Genomic DNA, 24,298 nt, shown 5'->3' with positions numbered 1-24,298 from the left:
GAAGCAGCTTGAGAAACTGCGAGGCCCCTGGTGTACGTGGCATATGGAGGGCAGGGGGAAATATTACTGAAGGCATTTTATTAGTTGGTTTGTAAAAATGATGACAATGAACAGTGCGATATCAAAAATAAATATTAATTATTAATTCCAAAATGACAAAATATCATGCAAGCAAGGAAAGAGCCACCTCAGGCCTCTCATCCAGGTCAACAGTTTCCATGGCTCAGATGAATGCCCAAAACCTTGGATGGTATTAAACCACGGGGAATACTTTTTTCTTATAAATCCATACCTATAAGAAGTTCATGCCGGGCGGTGGTGGCGCACGCCTTTAATCCCAGCACTCGGGAGGCAGAGGCAGGCGGATCTCTGTGAGTTTGAGGCCAGCCTGGTCTACAAGAGCTAGTTCCAGGACAGGCTCTAAAAAAAAAAAAAAAAGCTGTAGAGAAACCCTGTCTCGAAAAACCAAAAAAAAAAAAAAAAAAAAAAAAGAAGTTCAATTTAAGAATTAGGTGCAGCCAGGCTCAGGGACACATGACTGCAATCTCAACAATAAGGAGGCTGAGGCAGGCGGATTGCCACCAAATTCTAAGCCAGCCTAGGCTCCAGAGTGAGAGGATGTCTCAAAAGGAGGGGGGGGGATTTAAACATAGTATTAAACATAGGAAGAGATCAACAGAATAATTATGACAATATACTGTAGCAAAAGCTAAGAGTAGATTCCATCTCCTTTGAAAGAGTCAAAACAAATAGGCATCGTTCTGCCCACGGTGGAGAAAGAACCACTATAGCCCCGTGAAACGACTCAGCAGCTAGCAACACGGCATCGACAATGAAAACCCATTGCAGCAAGAACTGCCCCAGCTCTGTGGGGGCGGAGGGCTTGACTATAGCCTGAGACATCTCTGGTGTCTAAGTATATTCTCTCTCCTATGTTTTCACACTGGAGTGGTTGAATTTGTCTCTATTCGTAACATCAGGACAAACTCACTGGGGCAAGTACACTGGCAAACAACACACCAAACTAGTTCTTCGTGTTTCTCATCTTGACAGAATTTTTAAAAATAACTTGAAGGTAAATTATCAAATTTTGTCAGTCAGCAGGATGAAACTGGACAACTCCCGAAGTTGCTCTAATGAGCCTATTTTTAAAAATAAATAAAATTAAAAATCATCTTTAGAATTATGTTCTGCCTTGGCAGAATTTTGTGAACAAATTTCAAGAGCACCAATTTTATTTTACTGACAAACAAAACCTCAAAACCTTTTTAAAAATCCATTTGGGGGATTACCTTTCTTAAAAAAAAAAAAAAAAAAAAAAAAAAAAAAAAAACTAGCCGGGCGGTGGTGGCGCACGCCTTTAATCCCAGCACTCGGGAGGCAGAGGCAGGTGGATCTCTGTGAGTTCGAGACCAGCCTGGTCTACAAGAGCTAGTTCCAGGACAGGCTCCAAAGCACAGAGAAACCCTGTCTCGAAAAACCAAAAAAAAAAAAAAAAAAAAAAAAAAAAAAAAAAAAAAAAAAACTATTTTATAATGTATTCATTCCCAAATGTGTAATAGACGTGGCCACGTGAGGCCAGCTGAGGGCAATGCTGACAGAGCAGAAGGAACAGCACAGTGAGGATGGGAATGGGGAGGAGAGAGACACACGTGGCACAAAAGCAGTAAGCAAGCGCCCCGTCTAGTTCTGCCCTCCTACCCACAGGGTGATAGCACAGCCCTTTCAACAGGGCACCGAGAACATCTGGACTGCGGCTGCCGAAGTGCAGTCTATGAAGCTGGCCTGGCCATAAAATGTGATAAAAGCCCATTTGGATTTCGGAGTTTAAATATTTGGAATATAAGGTGGGAAAGGCCCTTGTAGGGTCACATGGATGCTATTAGGGCCTGGAAGGCTCCCAGGACTGACAGTCAGGTAACCTGAGGACTGTCGGGACGTCTCAGAAGAAGGCTTATCTCAAGGCTGGAACCAGACCTTAGCGTGAAGGATAAGCCTGAGAAAGCTATCTCTACTCCTGGGGGTGCTAATAAGTTTAGGAGCTGAAAATGTCTCCGGTTTCTTTATGGGTTTAATCAGCTCAGACTTTTCTTTCTTATCTATTATTTACTGAGTTGAGGCAATTTTATCCTAAAATCACAAAATGTATTGTGAGGTCCTTATATTTTTCTAAAAAAACTACTGCCGAAGGACAGAACAGACTTCTTCTGTTTGGAAGAAATGCTTAGCTGTTGTCTGGGTTTCAGATAAATCTAGGTCATAAATAATGTCCCAAGGTTTGTTTCTGTTCTGTGTGTGCGTGTGTGTGAAACACGCTACAGAGAGAATGGGGAAAGCATTTCTGGTGGGGTCAGGGAGATGGCTCAGCTATAAAGGCCCTTGCCACCAAGGCTGACCACAGAGTTCGAACCCTGGGACCCACAGGACAGAGGAGAGCTGTCCTCGGACCCCCACACAAGCTCCTCATACAAACACTCAAACAGCTGCCCCTGCAGACGGTTCCAGCAGGCATTTATCCTCACCACGTGGGCATCCCATCTCATCTCATCTTCTAGAAGGCGAGCACTGGGGAGGCACGGAACTGACTTCACAGATTGGGACTAAATCTCTGACACAAAACAACTTAAAACGGGAAAAGTTTGGGATTGGAATATAATCCTTTGTTTTGCTTTGTTTGGTTTATTTTTTAAAGTTTTGGTGGCATCCTGAATGTAATTTTCAGACTTATTCATGTGTGGTCAGAGGACAACTTGTGGGAGTCAGCCAGCCGTCTCCATCCACGACTCGGGCTCCAGAGATGGAGCTGTAGGCCCCACGCTGGCAGCAGTACCTTTAGCTTCAAGCTACCTCACCAGCCCCATGCTCCCATACAAAGAGTGGCCAAGTGTACCCATATCCATATTAGCCCATAACTGTCCACTAGGGAGACTCCCTAGCACAGAACCTTTGGGGATGTCCAGCCTAACAGAGACTACAGCTTGTAATTCAGCCCTATTAGGTGCCTGCAAATGTTACAACTGTTTTGTCTATATAAATATGTAACTAGTTATAAATTGGTTTATATAGTATATAACCAGTTATAATATAACACTGACCTAACATTCCTTTTCTTCAGAATCTCAAATCAATTTAAGAGGCAATCTAGGGGCTGGAGAGATGGTTCAGCGGTTAAGAGCATTGCCTGCTCTTCCAAAGGTCCTGAGTTCAATTCCCAGCAACCACATGGTGGCTCACAACCTTTTGTAATGGGGTCTGGTGCCCTCTTCTGGACTGCAGGCATACACACAGACAGAACATTGTATACATAATAAATAAATAAATAAATAAATAAATAAATATTTTAAAAAGAGGCAATCTAAAACTTTAAGTGTCTTTTGGGAGGGGTGGTGGTAGTTGTTGTTGTTTTGAGACAGGATCTTGCTGTATGACTTACCCACTGAACTCCCTATGTGGACCGTGCTGACCTGGAACTCATAGATACACACTGCCCCCCAGGTGCTGGGATTAGAGGCATATACCGCTAGGCCAGGCAAGTGTTATCTACTTTATGTGTGCAAGTGTTTTGCCTGAGTGTACATATGCACATCATGTGAGTGCCTGGTACCAAGAGAGATCAGAAGAGGGGTGTCAGATCCCTTGGAACTGGAGGATACAGATAGTTGTGAGCTACCATGTGTGGGTGCTGGAACCAAACCCAGTCCTCGGCTGAAGCCATAATTCCAGCCATAAGAGGCAGTCTTTAATGGCTCAACTTTGTCTCTACCTTGTGCCACAGCTACAAAGTCGAGAACCTCACCAGCACCTATCACTGGCCAAACACTTATCCCAAAACTCTGTCTTCCTCCTCACGCTGTGCTCCCTCACGGCTCCTCATCTGTGTGGCTTCTAGTGTTCCCGTTCCCCCAGCTAATGCCCGACCACTTCCTTTCTGTGCATCAGTTGCCCCCCTCCCCCCGGTCAGACTCCTCCAGTTGTCCTGCCCGTCCCTGGACCTCCATCTACCTTCCACATTTTTGTCCAACGAATATGGATGTTATGAGGTAAAGCCAACACCAGAACGACAGCCTAGGAGCTCAGGGGTTGACGTTCACCACAGGACACAGGTGACAGCAAGAGAAGGCCCAACCCATCAACCTGAAGTCTGTCTCCTGGTTAGGAGAAAGCTGTCACCGCAGAAGGTTCAGTCTCTGAAGACAGACGCCTCACAGCCCGTGGGTAGAACTGTCAGCTGAGCAGAAGGAACGACGAGGTAGCCCCTTGGGGACAGGGACTCTCGCCACTTTATACACCCCTGTGCCTGCCTCAGTTTCCAGCGCATGCACAGTGCTTGTCTGACTTGGGGATCTCAGAGGGTTTGTTTTGTTTTTGAATGCAGCCCATGCTGACCTTCAACTCAAGACTCTCCTGACTCAGCATCCTGTACTGGGGTTGAGCCACCCACAACCCGGTGTGACTCACTGTATATTCTTAATAATTGATGAACTAGTTACCTTTTTAAAAATGAAGATGTTGTGGTTTTAAAGTTGAGGGAGAGAGGACGATCTTAGGAAAACCCAGACTAGGGATCAGGGTTTAGACGACTTAGCTGGGCTGTCACAGCCATCTAGTGGCCGAACAGTGACATCACTGGCTTAGTGCCTTAGTGAAGTGTTAAAACCATGTTTGTTGGTCATTGTCTATTTGCTTCTTACTGTAAGCTGTAAAGACAGACTTTTTTTCCCAGTACTGAGAACTGAACCCAAGACCTCAGTCCCAACCTAGGTAAAACTAAAATTAATAAGTGATAGCACATCTTTACTCCCAGCACTTGGGAGGCAGAGGCAGGTCAGTCTCTGAGTTCAAAGCCACTCTGGTGTATAAAGCAAGTTCCAGGACAGCCAGCGCTAGGCCAAGAAACCCTGTCTCATGGGGGAGAAGAAGAAGTGATAGCAGCTGAGTGTGGGGAAGTCAGCTGTAAACCCAGCACCATGCTGAGGTCAAACGATCACAAGTGCAAAGTCCACACTGAACTAAACACAAGGAAAATAAAGCCAGACAGCAGAAAAGACAAGGACAGGGGAGGGGACACAAGGGAAAGAGTTAAGTTCTTGGGAGACTGAAAAGAAGACTGGCAACCAAGGACAAGCAGAAGGTGCTAGGGTGGGTCCTATACTTGTCAAAGTTGACGTCCAGCATGCCTGCTTTCTCCTGGCTAATTCGTAAGAGTGGCATGTCCAGCCGTCGAATGCAGTCCTTGTCCAGCGTTGCTGTCCACTCCTGGAAGGTTTTCCGAACCAGCTCATCAATGGCTTGAACCATCTGCTGATAGGTGTGGACACTCTCCTCTCCAGTCCCAATGTGGGGCAGGAAATGGGCGCCAGCCAGGCACTGGAGGAGGAAGAGACGGGAGCTGTTTATCCAGATCTGCAGTGGGCATTCACCATGCACCCCTCGGCCCCAGAAAGGAGACAGAGGCTGGTGAGCTAGAGGAGGGACTGGACCAGGGAGGGAGGAAGTAAAGCCCACTGAGGAGACTCAGCGTGACTGCCTAAGACGGCAGTCCCAAAAAACAGGGCAGACAAAGGACGATCAGAGACGGGGACCTGAGGGTTTGTTCCTCCACTCATCTTCTCAGAATCAATCAGGTGGACAGCCGGTAAGGAATCCAAACAGCTTTCCCCTCCCCGACACCCCCTGCCCACCCCCACCCCGGTACTGGGTGGCTTCTGTGTCAGCTAGGTTGCAAGCATATTCCACCATGTCTAACACAAAATTGTTGTTGTTGTTGTTGTTTTAAAAGTCCTTCCCTAATCCTTGTTCCTTATCCCTGTTCTATCCAGAGAGAGCAGGTTCTTGCTGGCCAGGTCTCTGGGTCACCAGGTTATGTCCTGATCTGTTTACTCTAACTTCCCAGATGCTGGCCACATTCTCCTCCCCACCTCATACAGGATGCTAGATGACCTTTGTTCCACAAGCCACTCCTGCCACCTCTGTCAACCAAGCCAGGCTGCCATCTCCCCTCCTCCCACCTAGTCTCTGGTCATAGGACCCTGTCTGGACTCAGCACCCCTCAGGCTGTACAGCCACCACTTCTGCGCAGAAATAAGACAGTTCAGAGGGGCCAGACCACTCACATTCATGACTCGGTCGATGCGGCGCCCGCAGGATCCGCACCCAGTGCGCCTGTCCAGAAAATACTGAGCCATGTACGGCTCCAGGTACGGCCACTTCTGTTCAGCTCGCGGTTCACCAGGGCTAACTCGCTATTGAACAGCATATAGAGGTCGACGGCCTTCTTTTCATAGGTCCGCATGATGGCCTAAGGGACAAGATGACACGCTCCGTGTAAGTGGGTCCCCTTCGTCTCCCCTGACCAGCCACACACAGAGGCCGCATTCTACAGAGAAGTGGAAGGTCACGGAAGCAGAAAGGTGGAGCGGAAGAAAAATCCACACCGAGCAGAGGGGAAGGACACATGGAGGAACTAAAGGCAAGGGATGGGCCTCTGAGGTGGGGGCAGGGGTCGCACCTCCCGTGTAGCCAGCCTATGGAAGGTGTCCAAGCAACACTCGTGCTCGCATCCCGAACCAACTCAAAGCTGAGGTGATCAAGTTCTGGGTTCATCACCTCCAGATCCTTGACACCAGCACGGAATCTGCAAGGTCAGGGAGGACCACGAGAAGAGTGAGTGCCCTCATCCTGCCGCCCAGTGTGCTGTGCATCAGACCACACGTCAGGAGCGTGACTGCGCACTTTAACACCAGGACCCTGTTTCTCACCCTGGACAAAGCTGGGAGGCGAGTCCTTGGCCTCACCTACGGATAAGGAGGCACAGGCATCTGCTCGGTGTTCTGACAGGTACACCGGAACCTAGAAGCCGACCAGCCACCTCTCTTCTCACCTTCCCACCTTTAAGCTGTTCTCACAGTCTTCAACTTGCGATCTTTCGGCCTTCTGCCCCCCAGATCCTGGGAGTCGCCTGGTCTCCTTTGCACACCAGGCCTCTCTTCCTGCTCTGGTTCCCCACCTCCCTGCACAGCCCGGCCTCAGCCTGTGAGTCCCTCACTTATTGTAGTCTTCATGCCAAGAGGTGTTCTTAACATCCAGGATGCCTCCACGAACAGCTCTCAGCATCTGCAGATTTCTATGGAAGATGTCCTCGATTTCAAGCAGGTTCCGTGTGATCTGTGGCCCTTGGGCACCAAAGAAGCAGGGAAGGGGACCCTGCTTACCATCTTCCCACCGGGCAAAGTGGTACTGACATTCGCAAACCTAAAAAGAGATCCAACCGTATGAGCCTTCTTTCTCTTCTGAACCCAGGCCTCCCGAGTTCTTGGGCTTGTCTTCAGAAGGTCGTGAACTAGAGAGGACCGTCCAGACAAAGGACACTGGGGTAAATTTCGCCTGAAGGATGAACTATGAGATGCTTAGGCAGTGATAACAGGCAAAAGCCTAGAAGAAAGAGGTGGCATGGGAGGTCACAAATTGTGCAGAAGGAGTCAGCATGCCAAGTTCCAGGTTTAGACTCTAAGTGCTTGGCTCCTTACGGGGACTCGAAGGTCTGCTGTGGCTTTCACGTCCCCACCCCGGCAGTGTCCCTACCTCAATGAGGTCCTTGCAGCGCTGCACAAAGGCATCTACTTGAGCAAATATGCTGGTCTGGTCTAGAACCCAGCCCCGGCTGGAGAACCTGCGGGAGGAAGAAGATGGATTAAATCAGAAGCACACTACGGATCAGTCTGTCCATGCAAAACTGGACTGTGTGAGCCTGGGTTCAGACAGGAAACCCCGAGAAGCAGATTCCCTGAGCCCTGAGAGAAGAGACCCTAGGTGAGCAGAACCATAGAACAAACACAGCCTCAAGTTCTAGAAGGTGGCCTTGCAGGTCATGTAATCATGGGAGGAGGAAAGGGCCATGTGAGGCTCCTGGAAGGGGCTAGAAGCAGAACATCAACACTCAAACAGAGCCTTATCTGGGGGTAGAGACTCCATAAAAGAGGAAGGCATGAAAAGTGTCAGTCTTTCCACTGTGGGAATGTCAAGATATACATAAATGTTAGGGGGACCGTCGTACTGGTGTGCATCTGTACGGCACGTAGGTAGTGATCTTCCAAGCGTGGCAACAAGAAATGCAGCCCTGCAGGTCCTCCTTGCTGGAAGAGGACATAGCCCTCGAAGATTCGGTCCAGAGAGATGGAGTGGCAGCATAGGCGGATAATTTCGTTGCTCATCTGCAGAGGGAGCCCAAAGCCTCAATTCGCAGCCTTCTCCCCACCCGAACGACCCTTTCCTGACTCTAACTGTGCCTCGGGCCTTGGGTTCCTGGCTCCTGATTTGGCTCCTGAAGCCCATCTTGCTCCTCCAGGCACTCCGTGTCATGCGCCTCATCATAATCTTTGCTCCTGCCCTCAGCCCAGCTCAGCAGTTTACGCTGCTCTGGCTCAAGCAACTCCTCCACCACCCTGTGTCCCCCCCAAACTCTGTCTTGATCATTCCTGCTCAGGAACCGAGTTCCGAACCAACCTTCCCATACACCACTGCAAACTCAATCTGGAGAAAGAAGAGGTCTTTCCCCTGCATAGACTCAGCCCAGATCCTTCTTGCCTGCTGTCCTAGGCTCATTCCCACCTCCTTCAAAGCCCTCATCCCTGCTTGAGCCCGCCTCAGGGAGAAGCAGAAGCCAGACCCATCCCTAAAGACTCGGTATCAGGTCTGAGCTGCAGGGCAGTATTGGGTTCCTTTCCACCGTATGTCCTGCCAGGAGATCAGCCCTGCCCTCACGGCCGCCCCACCTCGCCCCTGCGCTTGGCATCCACACACCTTCCTGAACAGAGAGGCTCAGGATCAGCCCTGCCCTCACGGCTGCCCCACCTCACCCTTGCGCTTTTTCATGACCATCACCTTCCTGAACAGAGAGGTTTAGCCTTTCCCGTGTGTTATAGTGGGGGGGAGTTGACCCAGATGATGCGAATGAGACTGATCAGCTTCGGGAGCTTATCAGAGATGTCCATTAGGCTTCATGAAGGCCAGCTCCTGGTAGGGCTCCCTCAGGATGGACAAGAAAGTCAGGTTTGACTGAGCTTGGCGAGAGCCATCCTAACAATAGAGAAACCGGGAAAGACGGCTCAGTGGGTAGCGTTTGCTGCTGTGCAAACACCTGAGGACCTGAGTTCAGATCTCCAGCACCCATGGAAAAGCCGGCCACAGTGGCCTGTAAGCCCAGCAATGGCTTGGCAGGAAAAGACAGGCAGGTCCCTGGAGTTTGCTGGCCAGCTACCCTGGTCAATAGGCGAGCTCCACGTCAGTGAGAGACGCTCTGAACATAGGGCTGGAGCGATGGCTCAGAAGTTAGGAGCCTGGCTGCTCTTGCAAAGGACCTATATTTCTGTTGCCAGCACCCACAATTGACAGCTAACGCTCTCTCTAATGCCAATTCCAGAGGGCCAATGCCCTCTTCTGGCTTCCTAGGGCACTGCATGCACATAATAGACAAAACATACAAGCAACAACATCCATGCACATAAAATAAACAAAGTTGAAAAAAGTGAAGAACACGGAGGGTGATACCCAGTGGAACCCCTCTGCTTTCCACATGCACACACACAGAGAGAGAGACGTGCGCGCACACACAACCACACGTGCACACACCCACACCAAAGTGTATAGAGCACTCACACACAATATTTTCCGTGCATCTCGAGGCACATCCTCTAGACAGCCCTCCCAGTAAGCTCTCTTCCCAAGAGTTATCATTTCAAACCAGAGTCTCTCTCATTCATTTTCTTTTTAAAATATTTATTTTATGTGTACAGGTGTTTTGTCTGCATGTATGTCTGTGTACCATGTTGGATCCCCTGGAACTGGAGTTACAGATGCTGTGAGCTGTGATGTGAGTGCTGGGAACTGACCCCAGGTCCTCTGCAAGAACACCTAGCGTTCTTAACCTCTGAGCCTTGCTCCAGCCTCACTTGCTTTTTTTTTTTCTTTTTTCTTTTTTCTTTTTGAGATGGGTTTCACATAGTTGCCCATAGTCTGGGGGAGCATCAAACATCCTATGTAACCAAGGATGACCTTGCATGTTGAATGCCCTGCTTCCCCACATCCATGTGCTAGGTGTAGTTTAAAAGAAAATGGCCACCAAAGAGGTAGCACTATTAGGAGGTGTGGCCTTGTTGGAACAGGTGTGGCCTTGTTGGAGGAAGTTTGTCACGGTGGGGGTGGACTTTGAGGTCTTCTATGCTCAAGCTGCACCCGTGTGCACAGTTCGCTTCCTGCTGCTTACAGATCTCCAACACCATGTCTACCCGTATGCCAATCCCACAATAATGACAATGGATTAAACCTCTGAAACTGTAAGCCACCCCAATTAAATGTTTTCCTTTATAAAAACTGCAATGGTGGTGGCCTGGAGAAATGGCTCAGCAGTTAAGCACACTGACTGTTCTTCCAGAGGACCTGGGTTTCCATTTCCCAGCACCCACATGGCAAGCCTCACACTGTCTGAAAATCCAGTTCCAGGGTGATCTGACACCCTTCACACCAATGCACATAAAATAAAAATAAATAAATCATAAAAAAAATTTTAAAAACCTGCCATGGTCATGGTGTCTCCTCACAGCAACAGAAACCCTAACTCAGACAGCTAGGACTGCAGATATAAACCATCATCCTCAGTTTATTCAGAGCTGACAACTGGCCCTGGGGTTTCATGTATGCTAGGCAAGCACTTGATCAGTAGAGCAATGTCCCTTCCCTAGCCCTTCATGTCCTGTTTCCTATGAAGTCCCCCCAAGCCCAGATCTGGTGTCTGCTCCAGTTGAATAAAGAACTCTGTACAAAGTGGATGTTCAGAGCTGTTGGCGAGAGGCCTGAACATCACTCTCCTCCCACATCCACTAAGGTCACCCAGTCCCCTTACTGTCCCGTTCTCAGTGAGGGTCTTAAACTTCTGTTCGTCACAGCTCAATTCCCTCAATATCTGGCTGTAATTTTCATCTGGGAAGAAAGGTCTTCTTCACCCGTCACTCACCTCCTGGGAGACCCAGCAGCAACACAATCAGCTTGTCATAGGGAATTTAGTTTTTACATGTTTGTTTTGAGACTCTCATGCCTGAACTACACAGGCTTATCCTTGGTTCCACGCTATCTCTAATTCCTCTTTTATGTAAGTCCTATTTTCTCAGCTGCATTGGAGTGCTGGGCTCACTGAGGGGGATCGCCATTTCCTTGCTGACCAATTGGATGTCTTCCTACCTAAACAAGTGTGGTGCTGTTTGGGGTGATGACAGAAGGGCACATTCAATACGGATGTAGCTTGTAAAAACTTTGGGGGGCAGGTAAGATGACTCAATGGGTCTGACGACCTGAGTTCCAGCCTCCGACCTCTACGGTTGAAGGGGAGAGCAACTCCTGTGGGTTGGCATGCCTGGGGATACATGGGACCCTGTCTAAGGACACTGAAAACAGCCCCCAGGGACCTTTACCCCCTGCTCACGTCTTCTACATGTCCACGTTGCTGGGTCAGTCTGTGCCTTGTGGTTAGTTGCCCGCCTCCCACTTCTCACGCCCACCCCAGACCCTCCCAGCCACTGCCCACTTCCCCTAAACTCCCAGTCTCTGATCCCCTCCACCTGGATCTGCTGGGCCAGTTTCATAAAGGGCGGTAGGTAGGACGACTTAGAGAGCAGCAGGATGGACTCGATGTGCTTCACTCCCTGCTTCACAAGCTGCTTGCTGATGCCAGAGAGGTCCATGCAGCGATTGTGCCAGAACTCGATCTCTTCCAAAGGACCTAAATTTTCCCCCGTCTCCACAGATTCCTGAGCACTCAGCACCTCCTTGATCTGCCGGGTCCAGTGGATCATGGAGGCTGCGGAGGAGAAGGGGGAACATTTCCCGCTGCTGAGCTGTGCCCTCAATGCTGAACAGCTGGAGCTGCCTTCCCCACCCTCAACCCTGCCCTCACTCCAGACACTGCCAAAGCTAGGCACTCACTCTCCAGGCGCTGTACCAGCTCCTTGTCCTTTACCACTACCTCAGGGTTCATGTTGATGGCCTCTGCAGGGATGTACAGGACGGTGTGACCCTCAAGCTTGTACCGAGTATCTAAAAAAGGACCAGGAAAATTCCAAGGGTGGACTTTGCTGCCTCTGTATAAATTATGATTGATGGTCAATGGGGGGGGGGCAGGAAGTACAGCCCCCCTCAAGTTGGCTAACTCTGTGTATCCACAGGCTTCACGGTTTCAACGTCTACAATTCAAAAAAAACTCCACTGTTTTCAGTGTCCTTAGACAGGGTCCCATGTATCCCCAGGCATGCCACAGAGTGGAAATCAGAGGCCACCCTGCAGGAGTTGGCTCTCTCCTTCAACCGTGGGGGTCGGAGGCTGGAACTCAGGTCGTCAGACCCATTGAGTCATCTTACCTGCCCCCCAAAGTTTTTACAAACTACATCCGTATTGAATGTGCCCTTCTGTCATCACCCCAAACAGCACCACACTTGTTGGCATTGTATAAGGGGCTATGAATAATCTAGAGGTTATTTAAAGCACATGGGAAGATATATGGAGGTTATATACAATTACTGCACCATTTTCTAAGGGGCTTGAATATCCACAGAATGGAGTATCTAAAACCAATCCCCACAGACAGCAAAGGCAGCATATGTATTTTAGGAGAACAGACAGGAGTAACTATGACTCAGACTTCTTTAGTATAGAGAGCAGAACTAACAGAAGCCAAGTGGCAAAGCTCCAGGAGGTCTGTTAAGAAATTACCATAAAATAATTTCGCTATCTGCGCCACATCCTCCACAATACGCACAAGTCCCCAGCTGCCCCTCCCAGCGCCTATATTTCTCCTTATGCTTCATGTACTCAGAACAGTCTCCAACTCCAGTTTGAGCAGGTCTGAACAAGTTCTATATTAGAAAAGTGTATCTAAATTGGAAGACAATTTTTGCAACAATACTATATTCAGCATTGACCAAGGCTTTGTTTGGCAGCGTCGAGGATCAAGCTGCAGACCTCTGACATTTCAAGCAAAAGCTCTACCTCTGAGCCCCCCTCCTGTGACTAGTCTTTATTATTCGGAGATACTCAAATGTTCTTTTCTTTGTTGCTGTTTTGGTTTTTGTTGTTCTATTTCGCTTGAGTCTGCCCTGAAATTCACAGAAAGAGAGAGAAAGATCTTCCTACCTCTGCCTCCAGAGGACTGGGATCAAAGGCCTGAGCCACCACACCCGACCCTCTGAGGAGGTCTTTATTAATTATTTATTAATAGGAATGCTTTACATTATAATACTTAAAGAAAAAGTTATCTGAGACAGTATTTTATATGATACCGCAAACAAAAGGACAGACAGACACTGGATTGGACAAGGGTGGCGCACGCCTTTAATCCCAGCACTTGGGAGGCAGAGGCAGGCGGATCTCTGTGAGCTTGAGGCCAGTCTGGTTTATACAGTGAGTTCCAGAACAGCCAGGGCTAAATAGTGAAATCCTGTCTTAAAAAAAAAAAAGAACAAAACAAACAAAAAGAATAAGCACTGGATAGAAATGACTTATTTTGTTTTTAATATTTTTAGATTTACTTATTTAATATGAACGAATGTTTTTCTTACAAGTATGTCTATGTACCATGTTCATCTTCTATGTACCAAATCCATCTTGAATTTCTGATCCCTCTGCCTCTGCCTCCTGAGTGCTAGAATTACAGATATGTGCCACCATGCCAGGCTCCACTCTTTGTCATTATCTTCTAGTTTCCTGTGTCTTAAGCTGGTCTCACACTCACAATGTAGCTAAGAATGACTTTGAATGTCTGTTCCTCCCACCTCTACCTTCCAAGGGTTGGAATCACAAATGTGTGTACTATCCTCAGGTTACGGAAAGTGGGAACCCAACCCAGGGTTTTGTGCCTCTAGCAACTGAGCCACTGTCCGAGCCCAAGTCAGGATATGTGGAAACATATGCTTATGCTTCTGTGTACACACATGTTTAAGCACATGGGTATTACCATGCATGTGGATGCTCCACATGGTAAGATTTCATTCCAAGAGTCTTTTAAAGGCTGGGAATATAACTTTGTCATACAAGCACTTAACTAGCATACATGAAACCCTGAGTTTGGTCCTCAGTGCTAAAAGGGCACTCTTTTGATATTGATTTGAGTATGAATATTAACAGGGTTGGTGGTGTGGATCGATGGTAGAATGTGTGATTAGCACATGGGAGGCCCTGCGTCTAATCCTTAGCTCCATCACCAAACACATAAGAAGATCAATGAGACGCACCGCCCCGCGCCTCGTCACCCCACCCTGGAGAAGTTAGCTGCCCCAGCCTCAGGCTTACCTGTCAGGCAGGCCAAAAACCTATGCAAATGTGAAACAAAGTGATTTCGGATGCTCTCAGGCCAAGTTGTATTCATAAAAATCTGCGGGACATAGACACCACTGAGCAGCCGAAGCAAAGCTGGGATGTAGGCGCCCCGCACTGTCCCGAACTGCACAGTTGTCTCAAAGTTCTCCAAGGTGATAGGAACAGGAGCTTGCCGAATGAAGTACACAATCTGATTCTGAGTCTGCAGGAAACAACAGATCCGAGTTCAGTCTCCAGGACCCACCAAGATGCCCAAAGAAACCCAAGGCTCCCTGGTGAAAGCCAGGCTGAGCTCTGTCTATGTCCCTACCTCCTGTCCTTCCCAGGGATGTAGATTCCACACTCGAAGATGTGGGGAGGAAATGAATAAACATGCCTTAAGGGTACAGACTCTATTTTGCTCAACTTAAGCCACAATCTAACACACTATGTCCAGCATGTACTAGATGAGCAATAAATGCTTACTAGGTGAAAAGGTAGATGGACAGGATAGAATAGGTACTTCTTCCAGCCATGGAAAAAGAAGGGAGAAAAAAAGAGATCAAGAAAGAAAATTGCAAGTAAGAAATAATTATTGGGTGGTGGTGGCACACACTTTTAATCCCAGGCCTCAAGAAGCAGAGGCAGGCAGATCTCCAAGTTTAAGGATAGCCTGGTCTACAGAATGAGTTCTGAGACAGCCAGGGATACACAGAGAAACCCTCTTGAAAAACCAAAAAAGAAAAAATTATCTAGGATTTCTCATTTCAGTTGCTTTCCCTCTACCCCAGGATCTCAAGTTGGGGAGGAACTTCATGCACAGCTGAGGACAAGCTCTTGGGCGCAAGGTTTACAGTGCACGCGTCAGCTTCACACCAGGCTTCGCTCTGCATCCTCTTCCCAGTTTCCCTTTCGCACTCAGCTTTACCCACGCGAGGCTCTGCTGTGGCTACATTCAGAACTGTAGCTTTGCTTGGTTATGAAACAAAACCAAAAGATGCTTTGCTTCAGTATCCGTCACAGAGATGAAAAGATTTGACCAACACACACACACAGAGATAAAGGAGAATTCTGCTATTTTTTAAAGGTATTACATCTAATTTTGTTTGAATTTAATAGAATAAAAAGAAACTAAAGTTGATACAAGGATTGCTAAGCTTCAAATACATGTCTCTTCACCCAGAGACATCTCCAGACGATCCTTTCTTTCTCTAGTGCCAGGGACTGGTTACTGGATCTCACACATGCTAGGTACATGCTCTACTGGGAAACTACATCCCTACCCAATTTTCCCCATTTATTTATTATTATTGTAAGTGTGTGTGTGTGTGTGTGTGTGTGTGTGTGAGAGAGAGAGAGAGAGAGAGAGAGAGAGAGAGGGGGGGGGGGGGGGGAATGGAGGAACTAAATCATAAAAACTCCAGTGTAAGGCAAAGGAAGCAAGTGTGGAATGTAGGGCACAGCAGCGTGCGCTGTGTCCAGAGAGAGAGAGAGAGAACAAGCAAGGGCGTGCACGTTCCACAGCACACATGAAGAGGAGAGAGGACAATGACAATTCAGGGAGTCAAGTCTTTCCTTCTATCATGGATTTATGGGAGAAGACTCTGATCATCAAGTTTGTATGGAAAATACCATGATCTGTTGAGCCATTTCCCTGGCGCTCACCTCTGTGTGTGTGTGTGTGCGCGCGCGCGCGTGTGTGCGTGCGCACGCGCGTGCACGTGTTTGTGCACACATATGTGAGTTGGGTTTTTTTTTTTGTTCTGAGACCAGGTCTCTGCTATGAAGCCATGACTTAGAACTCACTTGAGCCCAGACTGGTCTCAAGCTTACAGAAATTCTGCTTCTGCTTTCCAGCTGCTAGGACTGCAGACGTGGCCACCACTCCCAGTTCTCTCAATTTTTACTTCCAAAAAAAAAAAGGCGATTCACAGAAAAATTTCAAGGAAAATAAAATTAACAAAATATGCTTTTCACCTAGATTCAACGTTAACACTTCACATGTTTGCCTCCTCTCTCTACACTGGAGCCTGTGAGCTGCAGGCATCTGGACACCACACCCTTAATACATGGTCTGTATCTTCTAAAAATACCTAGCACTGTAATTATCGCACTAGAAAAAATTGACCTATACAATATAATATATGCCCATATTGACTTTTCTCCAGTAGTCCGTTCATATCCAAGCCAGGATCATACATGGTCATGTCTGATTTTGTGGTTGCTACTGTTTGCTTTTGTTTCTGTTCTGAAACAGGGCCTCACTATGTACCCCAGGCTGTCCTGGAATGCATTGCTACATAAACTAGAATGGCCTTCAACTCACAGGGATTCCCCCTGCCTCTGCCTCTCACGTGTTGAGGTTAAAGGTGTGCATCATCATGTCTAGCACTCTGTGTGGGTGAATGTGGTTGTGTGTGTGTGAGAGAGAGAGAGAGAGAGAGAGAAGAGAGACGAGGAGAGAGAGGAGAGAGAGAGAGATTATGGTGTTTGGGGTGGGCTTTTTTTCTTTTTCTTTTTGAGACAAAATTTCATACTCAGGTGGCCTAGAACTCTCTCTGTGACCAATACTGGCCTTGAACTCATAACACTCCTGTCTTGGTCTACCACACCCTCCTTTCATTTCAACAATTCCCCATCCTTTGCTATCCTCTGTGTGTGCGAGTATGTGTGTGCATGTGTGCGTGTGTGCATGTGTGCGTGTGTACTGAGGCAGTCTTAACTGAACTCCAATACTTCTGTTTCAGCCTCTCATGTGGTGGTATTACAAGCATGTTGCCATCATCTCCAGCTTTTTCTTTCTTTCTATGTTGTTCTATCAATCTTCTAAGAATCAAGCCAGATGTTTTCCAAAATATCCCTTAATTTGGATTTATCTGATTGCTTGTTACTAGGTTGAAGTTAAATGTTCTTTGTAGAAAACCAGTTAACGCTCCCCAAGAATTGGGATCCTTAAGCTTTAGTGCTGTAACTAAAATACACACTGACATTAAGCGTGGGTAACGAACGGTAAACAGTATCAGTTCCTTTGCGTTTCAGGACAGTCCTTTGTATGCTCTTTCTGAGTCCACACCACACTGGCTCTCTACTCCTCCACTTCGGCTGTGCCCATCCCTCAAGTCTATCCGCTTCTGATTGTGTAGTGTCTTCGGCCTTTCCTTTCCCATGCGCTGCGGACGGTGGCAGAGTCTCAGCCACAACCTATTCAGGTCTTCTGGTTTGTGACATGCTGCTTTATTCATCCCTAAAATCCAGACCCCCCCCCCTTTCATCTCATTCTCACCTTTATCACCCCCGTTATGCTCTTTCCAAGCGACTGAATTCATGTTCATATCGAGTTGCACCCGTCGCACGAGCTGTTGTGAGGAGTCTCTTCTCTTTCCTCCTCTACGTGCTTTGTTTCTTTTTCCCTTTGTCCTTGATATAATGTGCTCGCCGTTGCCATGCAATTTCGCCCCCATTTTGCTCATGCCTGAGCAGCTTTGTCAATTTCCCTCTTTTGGCTCTAGCACACTGTGGGCGACTTCTTGATGTCCCACTGTGAGAGACCAGTTTATTTTGCCTCTTGAAGTTAAAGCAAAAGGATTAGGTATTTTATATTTTATTCACTTTTTTTTTTTTTTTTTTTTTTTTTTTTTTTTTTGTAGCTGATAGACCCATGTGAGGAGGGCGAGTGGTTAAGGCGACAGCAAATCTTTGTTAAAACACAAAATCTCTTAGGAGATTTTGGGACTGCTCCAAGGTCCCCTCCATCCAGCTGTGGCCAAGAGGGGACTCTGCTTCAGCTGTCCATTGGTCTCCCATTTAATGTGCACGTCTACTTTTAGAATTTGCTAGACTTGATTATGCCTTTGTTCTGTATTTTGTAGATTATGTGCGGCTTTGGTTTTATGTTTGCAGGTTTTGCTTTTGGCTCCTTTTTTCAGATACTGGGTGATGGATTTGGGAGGTGGGGAGAGAGCACAGCCCAGCATGGTAGGGGCGTGGGCATGGCAGAGGGAGCACCCGACAGTCACATGGTATCCAAAGTCAGGATGTAAAAAGAAATGAATCTTTTTTCCTCTTTCTGTGCTGGGGATTGAACACAGGGCCTCACACAGGCTAAAAAGACTAAGCTATACCCCAGCCCTGTGAATGGTTATTTTGTTTGTTTGTTTCACAACAGGGTTTCTCTGTGTAGCCCTGGCCGTCCTGGAACTCGCTCTGTAGACCAGGCTGGCCACGAATTCAGAGAGCCTCCTGCATCTGCCTCTGGAGTGCTGGGATTACCAGCCCACATTTTTTCTTTTGAAAACAAAAATCTTTTTCATCACTTTTGGGTTTGATGGAGCATCAATGATCCATAGATAAAAGCTTCTTTTGTCTTGGTTCAACACAGAATGCTAAATATCACCTTTCTGCTTTCATGTACATGATCCTACAAGAGCCAAGCAACAGACTTTTCCCAACATTTTATTTTTAAATGTTTCAAAAATACAGAAGGAAATAAAAGAATCAGCGCCAGTGAGACGGCTCAGAGCTAAAGGTGCTGGCCGCCCAGCCGGAGACCTGCGTGCTAGCCTGGAAACCCACGAGGTACACAGAGAGAAATGACCCCCACAAGTTGTTCTCTGACTGCCACAAATATGCCAAGACATGCATGTCTGTGCACACACACACAAACCACACACGCCAAATAAATAAATAAATAAATAAATAAATAAATAAATGGATAAATAAATAACTGGAAGTCTTTAATTAAAAGACTTGTACAAGAGTGCTGCCTACTGTCCAGACTCCACCACTGAATTCCAACCACGCTGCCTCCACTTGCCTTTCTCTACCCACATCTACCACCTCAGCATCTTTTTCTGCACATCTGCTTGCTCCGTAGGCCTTGGGCACCTTCAGCTCCCTGGAGGATCACATGGAAAGTGGGGTACCCACCTGCACAGGCATGCCAGCTCCAGTTTCAAACCCAAAAATAGGGTCAACGAAGATGGTGAGGGCAGGTTCCGTAGGGTCCTGCACAAAGTGTTCCAGAACAGCGTCGTGCTCCTCTGTCCACTGGGAATCTGCCAGTCCAGTCAACATAGCTCGTGCGAGGAAAAGGGGCTTCTACCAAGAGCAGAGAGACACATGCCATCAGTGCTGTGAGGATAAGCTATTCTCCCCTCCACAATTACACACCTGACTTAGGAGGGGAGCGGAGATGCCAGAAAGCTGAGGAAGACTGAATGATAGGTTTCAAGCTTTTGAAGGAAGGAGACAATAGACTCCCCTGCCTCCAGGAATAAAAGCAGAATGTGTCACAGAGGGAAACGATGGGCTATTATCTTCCCCAAATATTTCCCTTCTGCCTGTGGCTGTGAGAATGCATTCTCTAGCATTCTCAACTTCGGAGGGAAAGAGGAATTAAGGGAACAGGATATCAGCCTGGACCAAAGAATTAAGAGCAATGAGGTGCCGGTGTGGGGAAGGGATGAGGTCGGCAGCAGTTTCCCCTTCTGGGTGCTGCAGGGTGAGATACTAACAGTCAGTGGGCACAGCAGTCAGGGGGCACAGCAGTCAGGGGGCACAGCAGTCAGGGGGCACAGCAGTCAGGGGGCACGCGTGCAGAGGGGCACGCGAAAGGAACACGGCGCTCAGATGGAAAAGAGGAGAGGACATGGCCCATCTGTAGCGCGCGAGGTAAAGAAACTGGGCAATGTGAAGACGTGGTTCTGAAGACTGGGAACGCCACACTGTCCTTCCTCCAGCCTCCCTGGAAGATGAGGAAGAATCACAAAGTTCCCCCCCCCCCAAAAAGGAAATAATAGACAATTTTCTAAATGCTTTCCTGAACAGGGTGTGGGTAAACCAGTGAGAAAGCCCCAAGCCCAATAAATACCAGGCCAAAAGACAGACAGGGCACATCAGCTTTCTAAAAATGCAATCATGAAAACATGTCTGTTTTACTTGAAATGAAAAAATATAAAAATAACAAAGATGGGGCTGGAGAAATGGCTCAGCAGTTAAGAGCATTGACTGCTCTTCCAGAGGTCCTGAGTTCAATTCCCAGCAACCATATGGTGGCTCACAACCATCTGTAATGAGATCAGGCATACATGTAGACAGAATACTATATACATAATAAACAAATAAATCTTTTTAAAAAATAACAAAGACATCATTTATTGTATATTTTTGTTAATATGTACTAAATTGACTAGTCTGGATATAGTTTTAGACTTTTTTGTTTTGTTTGTTTTTCGAGACAGGGGTTTCTCTGTAGCTTTGGAGCCTGTCCTGGAACTAGCTCTTGTAGACCAGGTTGGTCTCGAACTCACGGAGATCCGCCTGCCTCTGCCTCCCAAGTGCTGGGATTAAAGGTGTGCGCCACCACCGCCAGGCATAGTTTTAGGCTATTAAGGGCATATTACAATCTGGTTGGGAAAACTTTATCTTATGTATTAGAAATATGAGCAACGTTCTTTTCTCTTAGTGTTCCTATTTATTTAATTTCTCATTTTTAGTTTATGTGTGTGAGTATTTTGCCTGCATGTATGCCCACACACTGCTTACGTGCCTGGGACCCAAGGAGGTCAGAAGAAGGTGTCAGATCCTCATCAAACAGAAGTGACAGATGGTTGTCAGCCACCATGTGGCTACTGGAATCAAACCCTGGTCCTCTGGAAGAGCAGCCAGTGCTCTTAGCCACTGAGCCATCTCTCCAGCCCCCACTCTTAGTATCCTTACTTATTCTTATTAATGTTTGGTAACTCCATGTACAGAGATCTAGCTTGAGGAAATACTGAGTACTTCAAGTGTGCGTTTACTGGTACCTCACCACAGTGTTACTATGAGAATAAAATGACCAAGAATAAAGTTTAACTTGAGATGCATGTGTCTCAGGGGACACATGGCTACATAACGATATCTAGGCAACAGAAGCAAGAGAACTGAAACCTGAGGCCGATAGGCCTGTGCAGTGGGACCTGGCTCACCCAAGCATTCGTCACCTTGTCACCCTAGCAGGCGGGGCTCAGCCAAGAAGGCAGCAAGTGTTGAGGCCAGCTGGAGCTCTCCAGACGGTGGGGCTAGCCTAGGCTACAGGCCATTTCAAACAACCACCACAAAATCTAAAAGCAAAGCACAGTGCTCGTGTACCGCCTAGGTTTGGGTCCAGCACAGTCGGGAGGAATACTATAAATTGCCTGGGTTTGTGCATTTATGCAGTTTTACTTTCTCTTTCTTTGTTTTTCTTTTGTCTTTTTGGTTATTTGAAGCAGAATCTGGTTTTACCGACATAACCTTCCTGCTTCGGCTTCCCAAGTGCAGGGATGGCAAATGTGTGCCATTTCAGCTGGCATCACTTTTTCAGTGGGTTATCATTGGTCTCTTTTCTTCTTTTAGAAGAGGAAGGTCGCCAGGTGGTGGTGGCACATGCCTGTATTCCCAGTACTTGGGAGGCAGAGACAGACAGATCTCAGTGAGTTCGAGGCCAGGCTGGATTATTCAAAACGAGTTCCATGGCAGACAGGACTGTTACACAGAGAAACCCTGTCTCAAAAAGGGCGGGGAGGGGGGAGGCTGAGAGATGGCTCAGAGGTTAAGAGCTGCTTTTCCTGTGGTCCTGAGTTCCATTCCCAGCAACCACATGGTGGTTCACAACCATCCATAATGATATCTGGTGCCCTCTTCTGGCATGTCTATACATAATAAATAAACAAATCTTAAAGAGAAGAAGAACGCAAGGTCGGCACACTGTTCATCCTCACCTACGTAACTACAGGCAAGGCTACATCCTCTTGGAAGAAAGACACGGCTTAGTGCCCATTTCTCATGGTGACTAGGGCAGACTCTATCAACTCCTCAGCCAAAAGAGAACTGCAGAATAGAAGGGAAGAGAATATCTTAGAAATTACTAGCCAAGTAGGACAATCTCTACCTGTTGGTTCAGTGTTCAAGTTCTTCAGATGTCCACCCATAAGACCAATCAGGGTTGACCCAAGTGGGGAAAAAGAGGGGGCTCAATCATCGAGTCCTCTACTCATGAGCTGGCTTTGTGGTGAGCAGGTCACCGTCAGGGAGAGAGAAGTGGGAGGAAGTGACAAACTGGAAGGAATTCCTCATAGGTTGTCCTACCCCACACTGAGGCTTCGGTTCCTCAGTTTATTGGAAGGAATATGATCCTCGGGAGAGGTGCCAACCCTACCACATCTACTGAGGTATCCAATCTTTCCGTACTTCAGCTTCCTCTAGGAGGTGCTCTGGGGGAGGAATGAAGATACAAAAATGAAGTCAAACACAGGAACCACATTACCCAGAAAACCCCACTTCTAGATGGTCTCCGAAATCCCACATCTAGATAGTCCCCAGAAATCCCACTTCTAGATAGTCCCCCGGAAATCCACTTATAAGAAGATAGTCCCCATAAATCCCACTTCTAGATAGTCTTGGAATCCCACTTCTAAGAAGATAGTCTCGGATATCCCACTTCTAAGAGATAGGTCCCAGAAATCCCACTTCTAAGAAGATAGTCTCGGATATCCCACTTCTAAGAAGATAGTCCCCGGAAATCCCACTTCTAGATAGTCCCCAGAGATCCGACTTCTAGATAGTCCCCCAGAAATCCCACTTCTAGATAGTCTTGAAAACCCGACTTCTAAGCAGATAGTCCCGAAAATCCCACATCTAGATAATCCCAGAAATCCCACTTCTAAGAAGATAGTCTCGGATATCCACTTCTAGAAGATAGTCCCAGAAAATCCCACTTCTAAGAAGATAGTTCCCGGAAATCCACTTCTAGATAGTCTTGGAAAACCCACTTCTAAGAGAATAGTCCCGAAAATCCCCAGTCTATGATAATCCCAGAAATCCCACTTCTAAGAAGATAGTCTCGGATATCCCACTTCTAAGAAAATAGTCCCAGAAATCCCACTTCTAAGAAAATAGTCCCGAAATACCACTTCTAGAGAGTCCCGGAAATCCCATTTCTAAGAAGATAGTCCCAGAAATCCCACTCTAGATGACCCTCGGAAACCCCACTTCTAGAGTCTCGGAAGTCCCACTTCTTCGATGGCCCCCCGGAAAGCTTGTGAGGCAGAAGTTGAGGAGTCTGTTGATGGCCAAAGCAGCGCTGTTCCAATGGGGATGTCAGAAAACGGGCAAGGGCTGTAGCTCAGTCGTCCATTTAGCTGTCGAGCATACATGAGGCCCTGGGTTCCATCCCTAGGGACTGAGGAGGAAGGTGGGAGAAGACAAGGGGAAAGAAGAGGAGCAGAGAACAGCCCAAAGGCCATTAAGAAAGTCTATAGTCAGATAACAGAAAGTGCTATCTACAAAGTGCTAAAAAAAAAAAAAAAAATGAGTAAGACTCAAGCTACAACATAGTTGAACCTTGAAAACTATACTAAGTAAAAAAGAAGCCAGATACGTCAAAGCACATTATTGTACAATCCCACCTATAGGAAATGTCCAGCAAAGGAAATCTATAAAGAGAATAGATTAGTGACATCAGGATCTGAGGGAGAGCTGCTAAATACAAGGTTCTGAATGCAGGGTCGAGTTCTTTCCTTGCATGGACAAGGCTCTGGGTTTCATCCCCAGCAACCACAAAAGAATGAACCATTAATTAGTCATTTAAGCCAGATGTGGTACTCATGCTGGTAATCCAGGCCCTCGGGAGACTTAGGCAGGAGGACTGCCCTGAGTGCCAATGTGGATTACAAAGTAAATCCCTGCCTCAGAATAAACAAACATCCAGCCGGGCACAGTGGGTCACCCTGTGATCCAACACTCAGAAACACAAACTTAAGCACTGGGTGAGATCTTGTCTCAAAGATAATTAAATGAATAAAGTAAAGAGAAAGACCGAATAGGAATCTCGAAAACCCGTGTGAAGCAGAAGGCAGCAGTCCAAGCTTCTGTTAATCCCAGCTTGTCATAGGGAGAAGGGGACACAGAGACAGGAGCATCTCAGAGGCTTGTGGACCAGTTA

General features: G+C 47.3%; 1 protein-coding gene across 1 annotated transcript in view; it reads right to left on the bottom strand.

Moving 5' to 3' along the window:
• Dnah2 (dynein axonemal heavy chain 2) overlaps positions 1–24,298 on the bottom strand; it is a 120,617-nt gene that overhangs the window by 86,376 nt on the left and 9,943 nt on the right. The window contains 17 exon segments of the mRNA XM_038325396.1: positions 5,153–5,367; positions 6,114–6,137; positions 6,139–6,171; positions 6,174–6,211; positions 6,214–6,298; positions 6,509–6,543; positions 6,546–6,634; positions 7,046–7,251; positions 8,881–8,898; positions 8,900–8,926; positions 8,928–8,987; positions 8,989–9,075; positions 11,610–11,848; positions 11,974–12,084; positions 14,332–14,560; positions 19,264–19,434; positions 22,522–22,568. Of these exon segments, the coding sequence (XP_038181324.1) occupies positions 5,153–5,367; positions 6,114–6,137; positions 6,139–6,171; positions 6,174–6,211; positions 6,214–6,298; positions 6,509–6,543; positions 6,546–6,634; positions 7,046–7,251; positions 8,881–8,898; positions 8,900–8,926; positions 8,928–8,987; positions 8,989–9,075; positions 11,610–11,848; positions 11,974–12,084; positions 14,332–14,560; positions 19,264–19,434; positions 22,522–22,568 (1,714 nt within the window).

Source organism: Arvicola amphibius, chromosome 4 (assembly GCF_903992535.2).
Source record: "Arvicola amphibius chromosome 4, mArvAmp1.2, whole genome shotgun sequence".
Taxonomy (NCBI): Eukaryota; Metazoa; Chordata; class Mammalia; order Rodentia; family Cricetidae; genus Arvicola; species Arvicola amphibius.
Note: the sequence above shows the minus strand (reverse complement) of the source record. Positions and strands in the feature narration are given on the sequence as shown.